Source organism: Chiloscyllium plagiosum, unplaced genomic scaffold (assembly GCF_037043375.1).
Source record: "Chiloscyllium plagiosum isolate Xiang-an unplaced genomic scaffold, Cpla_swu_hap1 HiC_scaffold_18, whole genome shotgun sequence".
Classification (NCBI taxonomy): domain Eukaryota; kingdom Metazoa; phylum Chordata; class Chondrichthyes; order Orectolobiformes; family Hemiscylliidae; genus Chiloscyllium; species Chiloscyllium plagiosum.
The window spans coordinates 74393421-74411159 of record NW_028270156.1 but is presented as its reverse complement, the minus strand read 5'-3'; the positions used below and the strand labels follow the sequence as shown (position 1 = coordinate 74411159).

The 17739-nt window shown below is 40.5% G+C and overlaps 1 protein-coding gene across 1 annotated transcript in view; it reads right to left on the bottom strand.

Moving 5' to 3' along the window:
• Positions 1–308: 308 nt before the first annotated feature.
• The window catches only part of LOC122558118 (low choriolytic enzyme-like), a 110159-nt gene continuing 92728 nt past the window's right edge, over positions 309–17739 (bottom strand). The window contains exons 7-9 of the mRNA XM_087996199.1: positions 13799–13926; positions 10487–10715; positions 309–988 (exon numbers count right to left, since the gene is read on the bottom strand). Coding sequence (XP_087852325.1) covers positions 915–988; positions 10487–10715; positions 13799–13926 — 431 coding nt within the window. The 3' untranslated portion in view covers positions 309–914. The remainder of the gene's footprint in view (positions 989–10486; positions 10716–13798; positions 13927–17739) is intronic.

Below are 17739 nucleotides of genomic sequence, written 5' to 3'. Positions count from 1 at the left end.
GACACATAAATAGCAAGTGTGACAGAACACCAATGCTTCACCAGAGGTTCACTAAATGATGTTATCTAGTAAGGTGAAGAAACATCTGCAAACAAACTTACCAGCTCAGCGAGCAAGTCAACTCCACATTCCCCTTCCAGATTTCAAGGGTCACAACACCAACCTCTCATGACTATGCCACTCTAGTAGTGAGACAAAGTGAACGGTCATCCAACGGTATTGAGATTAGTCAGAAACGAATGTGATTCTTAGGTGTTAGGACATCTGCAAAGAGTTTTGAAGATACTCAAAGCACACTAATATTTACATTAACTTCCTTTATTAATACATCATAAAATGTTTATTTGTCACAAGAATAAATAGAGAACAAATGGCTCTCAGTGAAATGGAACCAGTCATAACTCCAAGCAAAATTTTAATTTTATTCTGACATCACATTTCCTTGCAAATCATAAAAATAACATACAAAGTATCAAAAACATTATTACAACACAACCAGAACAAATGAGAAGGCAAGCCAATAATTGCATAGATCAATTCTGTGTCATTTTTAAATCCCAGGAAGATTCCTAATCATCCCTAATCTCTGCTGGAGCAGTAAAACCAGGAACTCTGTCTACTACATCAGTGCAATGGAACAGTATAGTTGGCACAAGTATCAATGATCCAGACTTCCTCAGGCATACCAAGGGACTTGAACATGCGTTTTGGAAAACATTTTCATCTTTCCTTCAAATATATGTTTTTGGCCATAAGCTGCTGCTTTTAAGGTCAAGATATAACAAAAATAACAAGTTAAACATTATCACGAATGACATTCATGACTTTAGCTGATTACTGTACAACAAATGTTGGATCTTAGAGTTAGAAAAGTATTAATGCTAGCTCAGGTTGTCCTGTAGAAATGATAGTGTTCATGAGGAAATTAACACTAGGCACAATATCAACGTACACAGACTGCATTGACTCCACTGAAAGGAACCCTCACCTGTGAAAACACGAAACAAAATGAAGGAATTACTATTGAATATCATTGAACAGGAGTTGTCTTCATTTGGATGGTTTTAGAAGGAAGTTAATAAGCCCTCTAAACTTAAACTGCTGCACAAGCTGATTTCATATGGTCCTACCCTACAGCTGTTCCCATCATGAGAAACTCGCAAATGAAAATATAACCTATTAATCTGATTCCATCTAGTGCCTACCTGCATTACATGAGGTAGAGTTTCAGAATGCCAGCCAAGAGTAATATTGACCTTGTAGATGAAGTACAAACAGCTCCAATTTCACTTCTCCTTAATTTACATTTTGATTGGCAAAGTCTGGGTGACAATTGAAACTCAATTTACATTAATAAACAATCTATCCAAGACAACCCTATTTATACTTTACAGAAACATGGATGAAGCCATCAAATCATCTTATTAATTCAAACTTATCTTTGCAACTCATAGAATTTCTCCTGTGCAAAAAGAGGCTATTTGGCCAGCGAGTCTGCAGTGACCATACAAAGGGCATCCCACCCCACATTTTACCAAGGCTAATTCACCTAGCCAGAACACCTTTGGGTTGTGGGAGGAAACCGGAGCACCCGGAGGAAACCCACGCAGACACGGGGAGGATATACAAACTCCACACAGACACCTGAGGGTGGAATCAAACCCGGGTCTCTGGCACTGTGAGGCAGCAGTGCTAACCACTGAGCCACCATGCTGCCCATTGGCATCATCCCTGGTGTTTTCTTGGTATGCACCTTTTCCTGGGTAATTATTTGCAAAGAACCTTTAAACAGCACATAGAACTCCCGCTGTAGAGTTATTACCATTGGCTTGCTCAAGCATTTTATTTTATCATCCCACTTTTCAGATTTACATAGTGTACACTTATACTGCAAACATTAACATTAATAAATGATGTTAATATTGTATTCCAGTGTGTCTGGTAAGAAGGGTACCAAAAATGGCCAGACATGGAGAGTTTAACGAACATCTTGAAGGACAAGAGGGAGGTAGAGAGGATTTATCGTTGGGGCCTCTTGTCTTTCTGCTATCTCCTGGGTGAATTTCAATTGCCTAAAGGCAAACATTAGGAAGAGTGAACTCATTGTCATTGGTTCATGCCACCATCTCCATGTAGTAAGGCTGGGAAGAATGAGTTTCCAGAATATCCAACAGAGTTTGAATGCAGGGCTGTCTTTACATTTTCTATCGTCAGAGGAAATGGAAGGTATCCATTAACATGAGAACAGCAAGTCTCTATTAAACAGCCTAGAGTAATGGAGATAGTCCATTAAATAGGAAGATGGCAATGCAGAGATTCCATTAGGCAGTGAGTGGACACCAGTGAGAGTCCATTAAACAGCATAAAGGTGACAACAGTCCACTAAACAGTGCAAGAATTTAATCAGCAGTACAATAGTCTATTGAATAGTATGAGAGTCTGTTAAACAGTGTATGAGTGGTGGAGAGGCTTCATTAAACAGTGTAAGAGTTGGGTAAATAGTGCAGGATTTATGAAAAAGTGTACATGAGGTCTCACTGGGTGAGCTGGATGAGAATCTAGCCAACTATTTCCAGAGTAGTCATATAAGGTTAAGAGTTTTTAATAAGTACACAAAATTCCCCAGTGTACCTGTATTTTAGACATAGGTTGACAGAGAACACAGGTCAGGTTTCTGTACTTAACTACATAAATAGATTCTCATTACAGATAAACAACGATAAGCCACAAGGTAGGCTTGGGTGTTAAGAATGGAGGCAAAGACTGAGAAGGTAGTTCAGTGGTCCTGTCCACAGGGATCACTGAAATGATCCTTTTAGCTTGTCAGGACTTTGTGCACTCTTGATCTTCCTTCTCCAGGTAGCTTCACTTACTGCAGGAGGCACAGGTGGGCACTAAAGGTCAGTTGTTCTGATTGTAAACATTTTAAGATTACATGCATTCTGTAATCACACCATTCTACTGTTTCCCCATATATCATGTAATTCCAGTGCTTATGTTTCCTGAAGTCCTTGTAAAATATTGGACATATTCTGCAGCAAACTATTTGGGACCGAGGTATCCAAAACGGTAATCTGTTGAAATAAGACCTCGCAGATGGAGTTATGAATTTAATAATCTAATGGCAGTTGCCAAGATCCATTGAAAATTTGATTTTCTGATAGGTTAGCTAAACATTGGTTACATGTGGATATAGGAGAAAGTGAGGACTGCAGATGCTGGAAATTAGAGCTTAAAAATGTGTTGCTGGAAAAGCGCAGCAGGTCAGGCAGCATCAAAGGAGCAGGAGAATCGACGTTTTACACTGCCTTTTGAGCTGTGTAATGTCAACACAAATTGAAATATCATATTTATGGTTGGGAACCAAAGCCATGCCCAAGCACTATTTTGTTGGTTTCATAAAGGGGGAAATTACTCTGCAAATTGCTTCTCAATTACTTCTGTGTGTGTAATTCTCCTGGATTAATAGAAACCTTATATCTTTGGTTTAGATTTAGCATCTTTCTTCAATCTAATGCTGTATTCGGTATTCACTCTCCTTCATTAAATAATTTAAGGTATTCCATTTTAAAATAGATTCTTAGCTTCTGCTGTTCAATCTTGGAATAAGTTTGAGGTCAACACATGCCCTTTTACTCAAGAGTAAGAATTCCTGGTTTTGAAGTTCGTATAAGTTATCTATTGTTTTATACTTGCTGTGTTGGAAGGTTGCTTAAAGCATACAGTCTTGTCTCCCGGACCAAGTGGTTTGCACTATTGTCAGCTGCAGGCAGTATTTTGTTAATCAGCTCACTATCTGATAATATAGTTTCGCCTGTCCTGGTGTCTAATCTGAAATTTATGACATGACATTGATATAAAACTCAGTTGCCAAAATATAAGGCCTGGATCACTATTTCCTCAAGGAAAACTTTAAATTGGTTCTTCTGTTGTTGACTGTGTTCCCACTCAAGCCCCATTATTCCACAAGCCATCACAAATGTGTAACAAACAAATTAAACCATCACATTGATGAATCTGGCTGACAGGACCAACACAAGGAGAAAGTGAGGACTGCAAATGCTGGGGATCAGAGCTTAAAAATGTGTTGCTGGAAAAGCGCAGCAGGTCAGGCAGCATCAAAGGAGAAGGAGAATCGACGTTTCGGGCATAAGCCCTTCTTCAGGAATGAGGAGGGTGTGCAAATTCCTGAAGAAGGGCTTATGCCCGAAACGTCGATTCTCCTTCTCCTTTGATGCTGCCTGACCTGCTGCGCTTTTCCAGCAACACATTTTTAAGCTAAGGACCAACACAAAACAAACATAAGCACCAGATTTCATTATTAAGTGCTTAGCATTGCTGCCTCTCAGCACTTGGGACTGAGGTTCGATTCCAGTTTTGGTCACTATGTGGAGCTTGCGTGTATTCCCATGTCTTGGAGGCTCAAATGGGGTGTATGGCCTTTTTCTGCACTGTAGGGATTCTATGATCTATCATTATGGATTACACTGCTGCCCTGTCAGTCATCTTTGGAGCAGATAGCAGCTCCTCAACCATCTTCACTAGGATCATGTTTCTTTTCGGTTATTGATACTTAGACTATGGCAGCAAACCTTCTCAATGCTCAGTTAGAATCACTCACGTCAACAAGGAGCCAGCCCTGCCCTAGAAGCTGAACACTTCCACAGTTTGGCAGAGATGCTAAAGTAGGAAGGTTTCATTACAGCACTGCTTAGCATAATTAAAAGGAGATATCATTAGTGTCTTATAACAGCCAGTCTTTCTATGTTGTTTAAATAAGGGTGAGAATGCCTGAATAAAGAGATAATACAAGCACAAGCTACCAGGAAACCTTGTATACAATTTGCATAATTACATCGTTTCGTTTTTCTATTGAAAAAGATTGAAGTTCTGGATCAATCTCACCCAGGATTCAGTAAACCTGATGAAACCCCAAAAATCTATAAACAGGCACTAATGCTGGTATCCAGAAACAAGACCATGAACTGGTTGGCACCTGTAAAAAATGCTCCTGCTAGTTGATGCTGATGTTTTTACATACTATTATGATCTTCACTAGCATAAAGAATAAAGAGCTGACTTCAAGGAGGTTGTAAATTGTCTCTTTGGAGCAATGCAGTTTCCGAAGCAATTTCAGCCTCCAGAAGTATGGATAGTACGGAGGTTCATGATAATCCTCCCTGTCAGTAAACCTTCATGGCTGGCTATCGCCTAATTGTATCTCTCCTCCTCTGGTGTTGTTTAGCAGCCAACGCACTGGCTTAATAACAACTACATATAGTACCTCAAACATTGCAAGTCATTCTAAGGGATGTTGTCAAGCCAAATATGATGGCAAACCATGAGGGCCGCTTATTAAAGGCTTGGCCAAACGTATCGGTTTTTAAGGAGCATTTTAAGGGGGAGGTGATGGCCTAGTGGCATTATTGCTGGACTGTCAATCCAGAGACCCAGGTAATATTCTGGGGAACCCTGGTTTGAATCCTGCCAAAGCAGATCATGGAATCTGAATTCAATATAAAAGAAAATTGGAATTAAGAATTGAAGAATGACCTTGAAACCATTGTTGTTTGTCAGGAAAAGCCCATCTGGTTCACTAATGCCTCTTCGGGAAGGAAACTGCCATCCTGACCTGGTCTGGCCTACATGTGACTCCAGACCCACAGCACTGTGGTTGACTCTTAACTGCCCTCTGGGCAATTAGGGATTGGCAATAATTGCTGGCAAAGCCAATGACGGCCCTCATCCCATGACAAATTTTTTAACATCTTGAAGAGAAATGGAGTTGGATAATGACTTTCGGAAAGCGTTTCAAAGATTGAATCCTTAGCAGGAGAAGGAACAGCAGCCATAGGGTCATAGAGATGTACAGCATGGAAACAGACCCTTCGGTCCAACCCGTCCATGCCAACCAGATATCCCAACCCAATCTAGTCCCACCTGCCAGCACCCAGCCCATATCCCTCCAAATCCTTCCTATTCATCTACCCATCCAAATGCCTTTCAAATGTTGCAATTGTCCCAGCCTCCACCACTTCCTCTGGCAGCTCATTCCATACACGTACCACCCTCTGTGTGAAAAGGTTGCCCCTTAGGTCTCTTTTATATCATTCCCCTCTCACCCTAAACCTGTGCCCTCTAGTTCTGGACTCCCCGACCCCAGGGAAAAGACTTTGCCTATTTACCCTATCTATGCCCCTCATAATTTTGTAAACCTCTATAAGGTCACCCCTCAACCTCCAGGGAAAACAGCCCCAGCCTGTCCAACCTCTCCCTGTAGCTCAAATCCTCCAACCCTGGCAACATCCTTCTAAATCTTTTCTGAACCCTTTCAAGTTTCACAACATCTTTCCGATAGGAAGGAGACCAGAATTGCATGCAATATTCCAACAGTGGCCTAACCAATGTCCTGTACAGCCGCAACATGACCTCCCAATTCCTGTACTCAATACTCTGACCAATTAAAGAAAGCATACCAAATGCCTTCTTCACTATCCTATCTACCTGCGACTCCACTTTCAAGGAGCTATGAACCTGCACTCCAAGGTCTCTTTGTTCAGCAACACTCCCTAGGACCTTACCATTAAGTGTATAAGTCCTGCTAAGATTTGCTTTCCCAAAATGCAGCACCTCGCATTTATCTCAATTAAACTCCATCTGCCACTTCTCAGCCCATTGGCCCATCTGACAAAAAGTAGAGGACCCAGCACCGATCTTTGTGACATTCCACTGGTCACAGGCCTCCAGTCTGAAAACAACCCTCCACCACCACCACCCTCTGTCTTCTACCTTTGAGCCAGTTCTGTATCCAAATGGCTAGTTCTCCCTACATTCTATGAGATCTAACCTTGGGGAACCATGGGGAACCATGTTGAATGCCTTACTGAAGTCCACATAAATCACATCTACCGCTCTGCCCTCAACAATCGTCTTTGTTACCTCCTCAAAAACCTCAATCTAGTTTATGAGACATGATTTCCCACGCACAAAGCCATGTTGACTATCCCTAATCAGTCCTTGTCTTTCCAAATACATCCTGTCCCTCAGGATTCCCTCCAACAACTTGCCCACCACCGAGGTCAGGCTCACAGGTCTATAGTTCCCTGGCTTGTCTTTACCGCCCTTCTTAAACAGCGGCACCACATTTGCCAACCTCCAGTCTTCTGGCACCTCACCTGCGACTATCGATAATATTAATATCTCAGCAAGAGACCCAGCAATCACTTCTCTAGCTTCCCACAGAGTTCATTGACATAGTAATTACAATCAGGATGTTAAAACAAGGATGTGAAATTGAAATTGACATTGCTTAACCTGGGGCCATTGCATGTTAACAAGTACAGGGTTGATAGATTAACAGGACAGGATGCAACTTAGAACACAGGAAGCAGAACCCCAGTTTGCAGAAGAGTTACGCTGATCCAAATAGTATCTGCAGTAAGAAGCTAAAATACAATGTTAGGATTGGAATGGAAGTTGCCATGGGGGTGTGGAGAGCTTCTGACAGTGGCAGAAGAGAGGATCTAGGTGGTGCAGAGGGAATGATCCCTGTGGAAGGCTGACAAGGGAGGGGAAGAGAGTATGTGTTTGGTGGTGGTATCTTGGTGGAGGTGACAGAAATGGTGGCTAATGATCCTCGGGATGAAAATGCTGGTAGGATGATAGGTGAGGACTGGGGAATCCTGTCATTTTGTGAAAGGAAAGGGGGGGGGTGGTGAGGGCTGAAGTGCAGGAGATGGGTCGCACCCAGCTGAGGCTTCTGTCAACTATGATGCTGGGGACTCCTCAATTGAGGAAGAAGAAGGACATTTCGGAGGGTCCCTTGTCGAAGTTCTCACCATCGGAACAGACATAACGAACATGGAGGAACTGGAAGAATTGCAGATATAATTGGAATGGGACTGGACAAGAGGAGAAAAAACTGAGTTGAGGTAGGAATACATAAATTCTGCGGGATGAAAGCAGGCAGAAGTAATGGTTCTGCCCAGGCAGTCCCGTTTGTGGATTTTGGGAAGGAGATAGAAGTGGGCTATGTGGGGTTTGGGGACTGTGAGCTTGGAGGCAATGACAGGTGGAGATTCCCAGATGAAATGAGATTACTGATTTAACTGGAGGCCTTGGTGGAAATATTTTTAATTTATGGCGTGAAGTAGTGGCTCTGTGGCACAGTGCTGGTGTCCCTTCCTCTGAGCAAGAGGAATGGGTTCAAATCCTACCTGCCACAGAGGTGTGTAATAACACTTCTGAGACAGGTTGGTTAGAAATATCCAGAGTAATGGGATACAGGATCATGGTGCATTCCTCTTGTCCTACTCAAAACAACATGGTATTTTGCACTCTTAATTCTGAAGAAGAATCATAGCTGATCAAAGACATGAGATCTCCTTTTCTCTTCACTGATTGTGATGGTGTGGGTGTTGTGACATGGAAACACAGTAGGAAAGCCAGTACTTATACACTGACGGCAGTTGGTGGTAAACATAGAACGTAGAGCAGTACAGCACAGTACAGGCCCTTCGGCCCTTGATGTTGTGCCAGCCTTTTATCTACTCTAAGATTAGACTACCCTACATGACCCTTCATTTTACATTATCCATGTGCCCATCCAAGAGTCACTCAAAAGTTCCTCATGTATCTGACTCGACTACTACCACTGGCAGTGCATTCCACACACCCACCACAACCTACCCCTGACACCCCCCCCATACCTTTCTCCAATCTTGCCCCCTCGTGATAGATTTTTCTGCCCTGGGAAAAATCTCTGGCTATCCACTCTATTTATGCCTCTCATAATCTTGTACACATCTATCAAGTCACCTCTCATCCTTCTTCACTCCAATGAGAAAAGCCCTAGCTCCCTCAACGTTTCTTCATAAGATATGCCCTCCAGTCCGGGCAGCATCCTGGTAAATCTCCTCTGTACCCTCTTTAAAGCTTCCATATCCTTCCTATAATGAGGTGACCAGAACTGAACACAATATTCCAAGTGTGATCTACAGGATAACCTTGCATCTCTTAAACTCAATTCCCCTGCTAATAAAAGCCAACACACTGTTTGCCTTCTTAACAACCCTATCAACTTGGGTGGCAACTTTGAGGGATCTATGGACATGGACCTCAAGATCCCTCTGTTTCTTCACACTGCCAAGAATCCTGCCTTTAACCCTGTAATTTGCATTCAAAATGAATCATTCCACAATTTTCCAGGTTGAACTCCATCTGCCACTTCTCAGCCCAGTTCTGTATCCTGTCAATGTCCCGTTGTAATCTACAACAGCCCTCCACACTATCCACAACTCCACCAACCTTGGTGTCATCAGCAAACTTACTAACCCACCCTTCCACTTCCTCATCCAAGTCATTTATAAAACTCACAAAGAACAGAGGTCCCAGAACCGATCTCAGAACTGGTCACCAAGCTCCAGGCTGAATACTTCCCATTTACCACCACCCTCTGTCTTCTATGGGCCAGCCAATTCGGTATCCGGACAGACAGGTTTCCCTGTATCCCATGCCTCCTTACTTTCTGAATGAGCCTACCATGAGGAACCTTATCAAACGCTTTGTTAAATCCATGTACACCATACCCACTGCTCTATCTTCATCAACATGTTTTATCACAACCTCATAGAATTCAATAAGGTTTGTGAGGCATGACCTGCCCCTCACAAAGCCACGCTAACTATCTGTAATCAGCGATGGTTTTCCAAGTAATCATAAATCCTGTCTCTCAGAATTCTCTCTAAAACTTCACCCAAGACTGACTGGTCTGTAATTCCCAGAGGACTGTGGGAAGAAACTGGAGCACCCAGAGAAAACCCACACAGACACGGGGAGAATGTGCAAACTCCACACAGACAGTAGTCCCAGGCAGGAATTGAACCCAGGTCTCTGGCGCTGTGAGGCAGTAGTGCTAACCACTGTGCCACTGTATATTCTTGCAGTCAGTGTTAGTTATTGGATGCACATTTCCATGTCAGTTTTGGCTCAGTAGAAGCACAAACAAGCAAACACATTAAGGTAGATCAAAGAGCCACTGGAAAATGACTGTTTAGATTGAGAATAACAAGTCTGAGCTGATCTCTGTAAAAAGCAGTACCATGCTCAATCTAAAAATGATGACAAAAATTCACATAATATGGAATTTGAAGACCACCAACACTTTTAAAGATGGTGTTTTAAAATGGTGTTCTCAGCTCTGTTTAGGTGCCTACAGATACCAAGTTAGTAATTCTGTAGTTGATCCCTCGACAGAATCTTTAATGAAAGACCATTGCTCTAAAACATTAACGTTGGATGTTGCTTGATTTATATTTCAGAGTTTTGTTTTCACTTCATACTTTCAGCACTCGCAACATTTTGATTTATATAAATCTGTATTTGGTCACTTGATTAAATCAAAATGGCTCTCCATGTTTTCCACTTGTGACAACAACATGATGTTGTGTACACTCAGGTTAGCGAGATTCTAAGAGCTTTAGTTTACCTGTGTTATGAACAGCAGCATACTGAGCTGTAAATCCAGGATGGTTTGGTGCCCCAGGATGATAGAACTCAACCATAAGTGCCTTTCCGTCCACCACAAATGCCATTGTCGTTTTACAAATCTTTGCTTTGAAGACAGGAGGTCCTTCAGCGACATCACGAATAAGCAAAAATGCTTTTGCACATTGGTCAGATTCTTGAAGGTTGTGTGCAGTAACCCTCAAAAGTATCTGTTAAAGAACATCAACAATAGTAACATTTTTATATCTTTTCAGAAAAAATATGCAAATAAAAGGACCTTCTAACTCTTATTTCCTAATTTTCCAAGAATATTGGTAGAATGATTGTCTCTGATTTGGAAGAGTTTGTGTTTAAATCCCATTCATGACTTGAAAGTGAAAAATCAAGATTGACACTGAAATGTTGAGGGATTGCTACACTGTTGAACGTGTCCTCTTGCAGATGATACTTTAAACTGTATGGCCTCTCAGATGGATGGAACAAAAACACTAGCACTTTTTCAGAGAAAGTAGGGAAATTATTTCCCAATGCCCTGCCCAATACTTATCCAACAATCAACATCACAAACTGATTATCTGGTCATTATCCCATTGCCGTTTGTTAGAGTTTGCTGCGCACAACTGTCGCCTATGTTTCCTATATAACAACAAAACCTACACTTTAAAAGCACTGAATTAGCTCTAAAGCACTCTGAAATGGCAGTGAAATGTTCTATATAAATGTAACTCTTTCCTTTTCTTTTAGTCCTCTGATGCTGGCCTGCATTGTTAAAGGAGGATGAAAGATTGTGACCTGCATCTCTGCAATTTCTACCATTACATCCCTCAGCAACTTCGGCGGCATTCCATCCAAATTAGGTGATGCATAGAATCTAAGTCACGTCAAGCTTTCTACTACTATCTCGACATTGTTTTTCTAAAAATGCTGATCCAGGATCCCCATACATTGGATAAAGTCATATTTTCTGCCTTCACCAAAAATCCCTGTTTTGACCTTTAATAGTTCTCACTTTTCCTCTGACAATCCTTTTACTGTCAATATAGAAACACAGGAGCAGGAAGATGCCATTTAGTCCCTTATGTCTGTTTCACCTTAATGAAATCATGACTTATTTATGACAAAACTTTTGAACTCTCCTCCAACCCATATCATTTAGTACCTATCGATCTCAAAGTATAAATTAATAATTGACCTAACAATAGCTGTTGTTTACCAACAGTACTCAAACTTTGTACCAACTTTAAATACTGGAAACCTATCTATTTTAGTACTATGCCTTTTATTATCTTTTTTTCAGATTTTTCTCTATACGTTTTACAGTCTGCATTGTATTACCAAGCTGACATCTACCATATATCATTTTCCTGCCATATGTCACTCTTTAACTTCTTGCTCATCTAGGCTCTAGCTTTTGTTGTCCCTTCCTTGCACCTGGGAAAATACCTAGACCACACCAGAATCACTTCCTGCACCAACTTACTCACATCCATTTCCTCAGCTGACTGAAATGATCCCTTTTCCAGGTAAATATTTCCATTCTTGGTTGCTCCTTGTCCTTATCCTGTTGATGTGATATTCCCCACTTGAACCTACTACATTCATCGTCTCCTTCCTCATTGAAAGCAAACCAATCTAGAAAATTTTCTTGAACACCCTTCAAAAATTCTTCCTCCTCTCTGCCCTTTACACGATCCTTTCCCAATTTACAAGACTAGTAAAGGGTCCCATTATCACTTTTCATACTCTTCTTAGTTACTTGTCTCAAATCTGCTTCTCTATCTTCTTCATCGTACTTTCTAACCTAGAAAATACAAGATGTGTACAGCGCCACAGCATATCAAGTATTTGACCTTGTCTCGTAGTCAAGGCATGAACATAGCTGGTCCAGCTGAGTTTATGGTCAATCGGTAGTGCCCAGGATGTTGATGCTGGAGAAATTGTATTGATAATACCACTGAATGCCAAGGTGGGATGGTTAGCTTTTCTCTTGTTGGAGAAAGTTGTTGGCTGGTAATTGTTTTGTACAAAGGCTCAGTGATTAGCACTGCTGCCTCACACACTAGGTATCTGGTTTAGATTTCACCTTTGGGTGACCATCTGTGTGGAGTTTGCACATTCTCCCTGTGTCTGCATGGGTTTTTGTGGGTGCTCTGGTTTCCTCCCACAGATACACAAGTTAGGTGGATTAGCCATGCTAAATTGCCCATAGTGTCCAGTGTTGTGTAGGCTGGTTGGATTAGCCATGGGAAATGCAAAGTTATGAAGGTAGGGTAAGGGGATATGTCTGGGTGGGATGCTCTTCAGAGAGCCTGTGTGGATTCGATGGGTCAAATGGCCTGCTTCTGCACTGTAGGGATTCTATGATTCGATGAAATGCTATTAGCCATCTAACAATCCAAGCTTGAATGGTCTCCACATCTTACAGGGTGCACTGCACCATTACTTGGAGAATTGCAAATAAGGCTTTACACTTAAGTCATCAGTGAACAACCCTACTTCTGTTTTGGAGAAATGGTGGTTGATGAATCAACTGAAGATAGCCAAGTGAAGGATGCTGCCCTGAGAAATTTATACAGAGCTATCACAAAACTACAAAATCATGTAGCATAGAAGGAGCCACTTGGTTCATTATGCTCGTGCTTGCTCGTTGAAAGAGGTTTTATAATAGCTCCGTTTTCTTGCTCTATTCTTTGGGGATATGGGTGACTGTGTCTTTTAGATGGTAGATGGGCTTTGGGAGTTATGTTAGACATTTACTCCCTCCACCAGTGAATCCCATTGCCAGCAGAGTGTACCATCAAGAAGATGCACACAGAAACTCAGCACCTCCCAAGCCCCAAAACCACTACCATCCAGAAGTACAAAGGCAGCACAGCTCACAAGATATGCCCCAAAGTCACCATTCTGATGTGGAATTGTAATGCTGTCCCTCACTATTAATGGGTCTAAATACTGGAATGCCTTAATAGCACTGTGGGAGTCATGAGATGAGTTAGTGCAGAGTTCATAGCCTCTGACCTGCTCTTGTAACCACAATATTTAAATAGCTGGATTATTTCAATTTCAGCCCAGTCTGGTCAATGGTAACCTTCAGGATGTTGGTAATATCCACCTACACTTTCTACCCTTTATTCAGTAACTTATCAAAAGTTGTTAATGATTTTATGTCCTTTCAGGGAATGAATGATGGATCATAAATTACAGAAGAACAATAAATGACAAAATATGAACTGAATTTGAAATTTTCTTGAAAAATATATTGCCTTTCTTCTTCAATATTATATATGTATACCTTATGTCCCCAATGGGCTTGGATGAGCCAAATACAATTTGATTGTTCAAAACTGGAGCCAGGACCTCGATGATCAATTTTACCTTTGTAATTTCTAGCTGAAGTCATCAATGTTGTTGCACAATGAACTTGAAAATAAAAGCAGAGAGAAATTAAGCAACTGACAAAAGAATGAGTTTAAACATTTTTCCATGTAATTCAGAAAAACATACAATGATATTTGGAACAAAATATTTACTAAATCGATACTTAGCACTGAATCCCTTGGCTTGTTTTGAGTCGTCAGTAAAAAATGCAAGAAGTATTTTAAATTCAGAAGAGATTGCTGCTGGAGCTAGTTTACCACAACTTCGCCTTCTTATGACTCTTAAATCAGAATCTGAACCTTCAAAAACTGACAGATGATCACGAAGGCAGGCTATAAATGGTCGAATATTAAAGTAATCAAATTCCAAGACAATCTGTTTAAAAAAAAACAAATTGTCAAATCTTATTTTATAATTAAAAGAATTATGATTCATAATGGTTATATCATAACAATAACCTCTTCACAATACATGAAATAATGATGGCATCTTCACAGAACCAAGTTATCTCTTCCCAGAATGTGCCTTGTTAGTGAAATTTGATTTTGGATGATCAGCTCAGACTTAAAATCGAAATATTGTCTCAGCCTAGCATAGATCTCGTTGGTCTAAAAATTTAGGCAGCTGGGATATATTTTCTTATTGGCAAAGACTGCAAACAGTTGTATATCATTGAGACAGATCACCAGACATCAGTCTACTATGCAGTACGATTTAAATACAGCCATATATTCAAAAGCAGGACCGAAGAGCAGGAATGGGAGAGTACAGAAAATAACTTCCTGACTACCCACTGTGACAAAGCTGCTCTTTTAACAAGGTTACATTGCCCTTATTTTTTTTTTAATCAGGGAGGTTGTAAAAGACACAGACTCCGAAAAGTCTAAGTTGAAGGGTTTTAGAGACAATTTGATTATAGACAACAGATATTGCCTCAGACAAAAGACTTTTAAATTTTAAAAAAGTACAATGAAAGGGGAGTGGCCAGTTCTCCCAGCTCAGCTTTTCTCTGGTTTGGTTTGGTTTTTAGCAGTGGTGTTGTAAAAGCTGCTGGACCCAAAGAAGCAGGTCCAGGCTGATCCTCCCCTCTCTGATTTACCTCCTGTAAGACCCTATGTTTGATTTTGTCTTTTATGCCAAAGGGTGTTTATGGGGATTGTTGCAAGTATTGGAACAGCATCATTATACTGGGATGATCTGTTGGGTTTTTGGATAGATTAAGTTATTTGGCATTCTATTCTCTTTTGATTGTGTTTCATTCGGTAATCTTGTAAATAAATTCTGTTTTGTTTGACCAGCTACATCCCACTAGTAGTTTGACCAGCTACATCCCACATCCCTCTTGGAATATCTACCTGCTTAAAACAACTAGCAAAGTTAGGGTCTGAGCCACTTTCTTGAAATGTTTTGAGGGAGTCTGGCCTGATCCATAACACCACCCAACATGTATACTAGCTTTTCATGATTTATAGACAAGGACTCTCACATCCCTCTGTTTTGTAGCTTTCCCTATTTAAGTAATTTTCAGCTCTTCCATTCTTACAACCAAAGTCCATTATTTCATGATTTGTCACATTATATTCCATGTGTCAAGTTTTTTACCTACTCAGTTAACCTGCCTATATCCCTTTGCACTCCCTCTGTGTCATCCTTATCACTTGCTTTTCACATATTTTTGTGTCATCTGCAAGTTTGGTGATAGCAAATTCAGCTGTCATCCAAGTCATGAATGTAAATTGTAAATAACTATGGCCTCAACAATGATCTCTGTGACTTTCCACTAGGTATAGTTGCCATCCTGAAAATCATTTCCCCCTTCCTAATTTTCCATTAGTTAACCAATCCTCTAACCATGCTAATACCCTACCTGCAACACCATTGGTATAACTTATCAAGTAGCCTTTTGTGTGGTACCATTTCAAATGTTTTTTGGAATTCAAATCTATTATATTGACTGGTTCCCTTTATCTATTCTTCTTGTTGTTCACTAAAATAATTCAAATAAATTTGACAGGCCTGAATTCCTCTTCATAAATCCATGCTGACTCGACTTGATCATATTATGTATTTCTAAATACTTGCCATACATCTTTAATAATAGACTGTAAGATTTTTCCAATAACAGACATTGAGCTTACTGGCCTGTAGCTATTGTTTTTGTCTTACAGAGTCATATAGCACAGAAACAGACCCTTCGGTCAAACCAGCACATGCCGAGCATAATCCCAAACCAAACTAGTTCCACCTGCCTGCTCCTGGCTCATAATCCTTCCAAACCTTTCCCATTCATGTACTTATCCAAATGTGTTTTAAACATTGTAACTGTGCCCACACCCACCACTTTCTCAAGAAATTTATTCCACATGCAAACCACTCTCTGTGTAAAGAATTTGCCCTTCGTGTCTTTTTTAAAACTCTCCCCTCTCATCTTAAAAATATGCCCCTCGTCTTGAAATCCCCATCCTTTAAGATCATAAGAGCAGAAAGTAGACCATTCGGCCCATCAAGTTTACTCTGCCATTTGATCATGGCTGATAGGCTTTTCAACACCATTTTCCCACTTTCTCCCCATAATCTTTGATCTCCTTGGCAATCAAGAACTTATCTACCTCTGTCTTAAATATACTCAATGATCTAGCCTCCACAGCTCTCTGTGGCAATTAATTCCACAGATTCACCACTCTCCAGCTGAAGAGTTTCTCCTTATCTCCATTCTAAAGGGCCTTCTCTTTACTCTAAGGCTGTGCCCTCAGATCCTCATACCTCCTGCTGATGAAAAACGTTCCCAACACCCACTCCGTCCAGGCTGTTCAGTACTCTGTAAGTTTCAATCAGATCCCCCCCTCATCCTTCTAAACTCCATTGAGTATAGTCCCAGCGTTCTCAAACTTGTTTTAAAGGACTTATTGGTTTTTTTAGTCCCATAATTTACCCTAGCACTTTTTCTTTAATGACAGGTTATTTACTTCCTCTCCCATTTTTGCCCTTGATTATGTATTATTTTTCAAATGCTATTAGTGTCTTCTAATGTGCCGTCTGATGCAAAGTATTTATTAAAATGCCCTCCCATTTTCTGGTTCCCCATTATTATTTCCCCACCCTCATTCCCTCAGGGTCTTATGTTCATTTTGGCCTCTCCTCCTTTTTATATATTTGAAAATCTCATGCTGTCTGTTTTGATATTGTTTGCTATTTACCTTCAAAATTTATTTTCTCTGTCTTTATTTGCAATTAGGTTATTTTATTTTTTTTAAAAAACTTTCCCAATCTTCGAGTTTAACATTAATCTTTGGCATATGTTTTTGGTTCAGTTTGATACTATCCTTAACATCGTTGGCTGACCATGGTTGGTTTATCCCCTATGTAAAATCCTTCCTCCTCACTATTATGAAAGAGCTCATCGCCTCATGTGCCAAGCATGTGACAATATTCTGTGACCACAATATCCTGCAGGCCGTGAGGAAAGCAATGCAATCAGGTTTGAAAGTTCTACTTGTAACTGCTGTAACTTGTAATTTTTTGTCACAAACAGTTGGAGATTTAACATCCATGCCTAAATTATCATGGGCCAGAAAGTGAACCTTCACTTCAATATTAAACAATTTCAATACAAAGAACAAAGCTTAACTACTAATATATATATATATATATATATATAAGACATTCATGGCTTTTCCTATATCTTAGGATAGCTTTGGCTGGGAGTCAATATTGCTTTTGTTCATCAATCCACATTAAAACTCTTAAGCACAGGGACACATAACTTTGTAGCCATCTTTGGACACTGATTACCCCTGACCTGTGAACAGCAGAAACACAGGATTGCTGATCAGATGTCATTGTCCCTGACAGCAT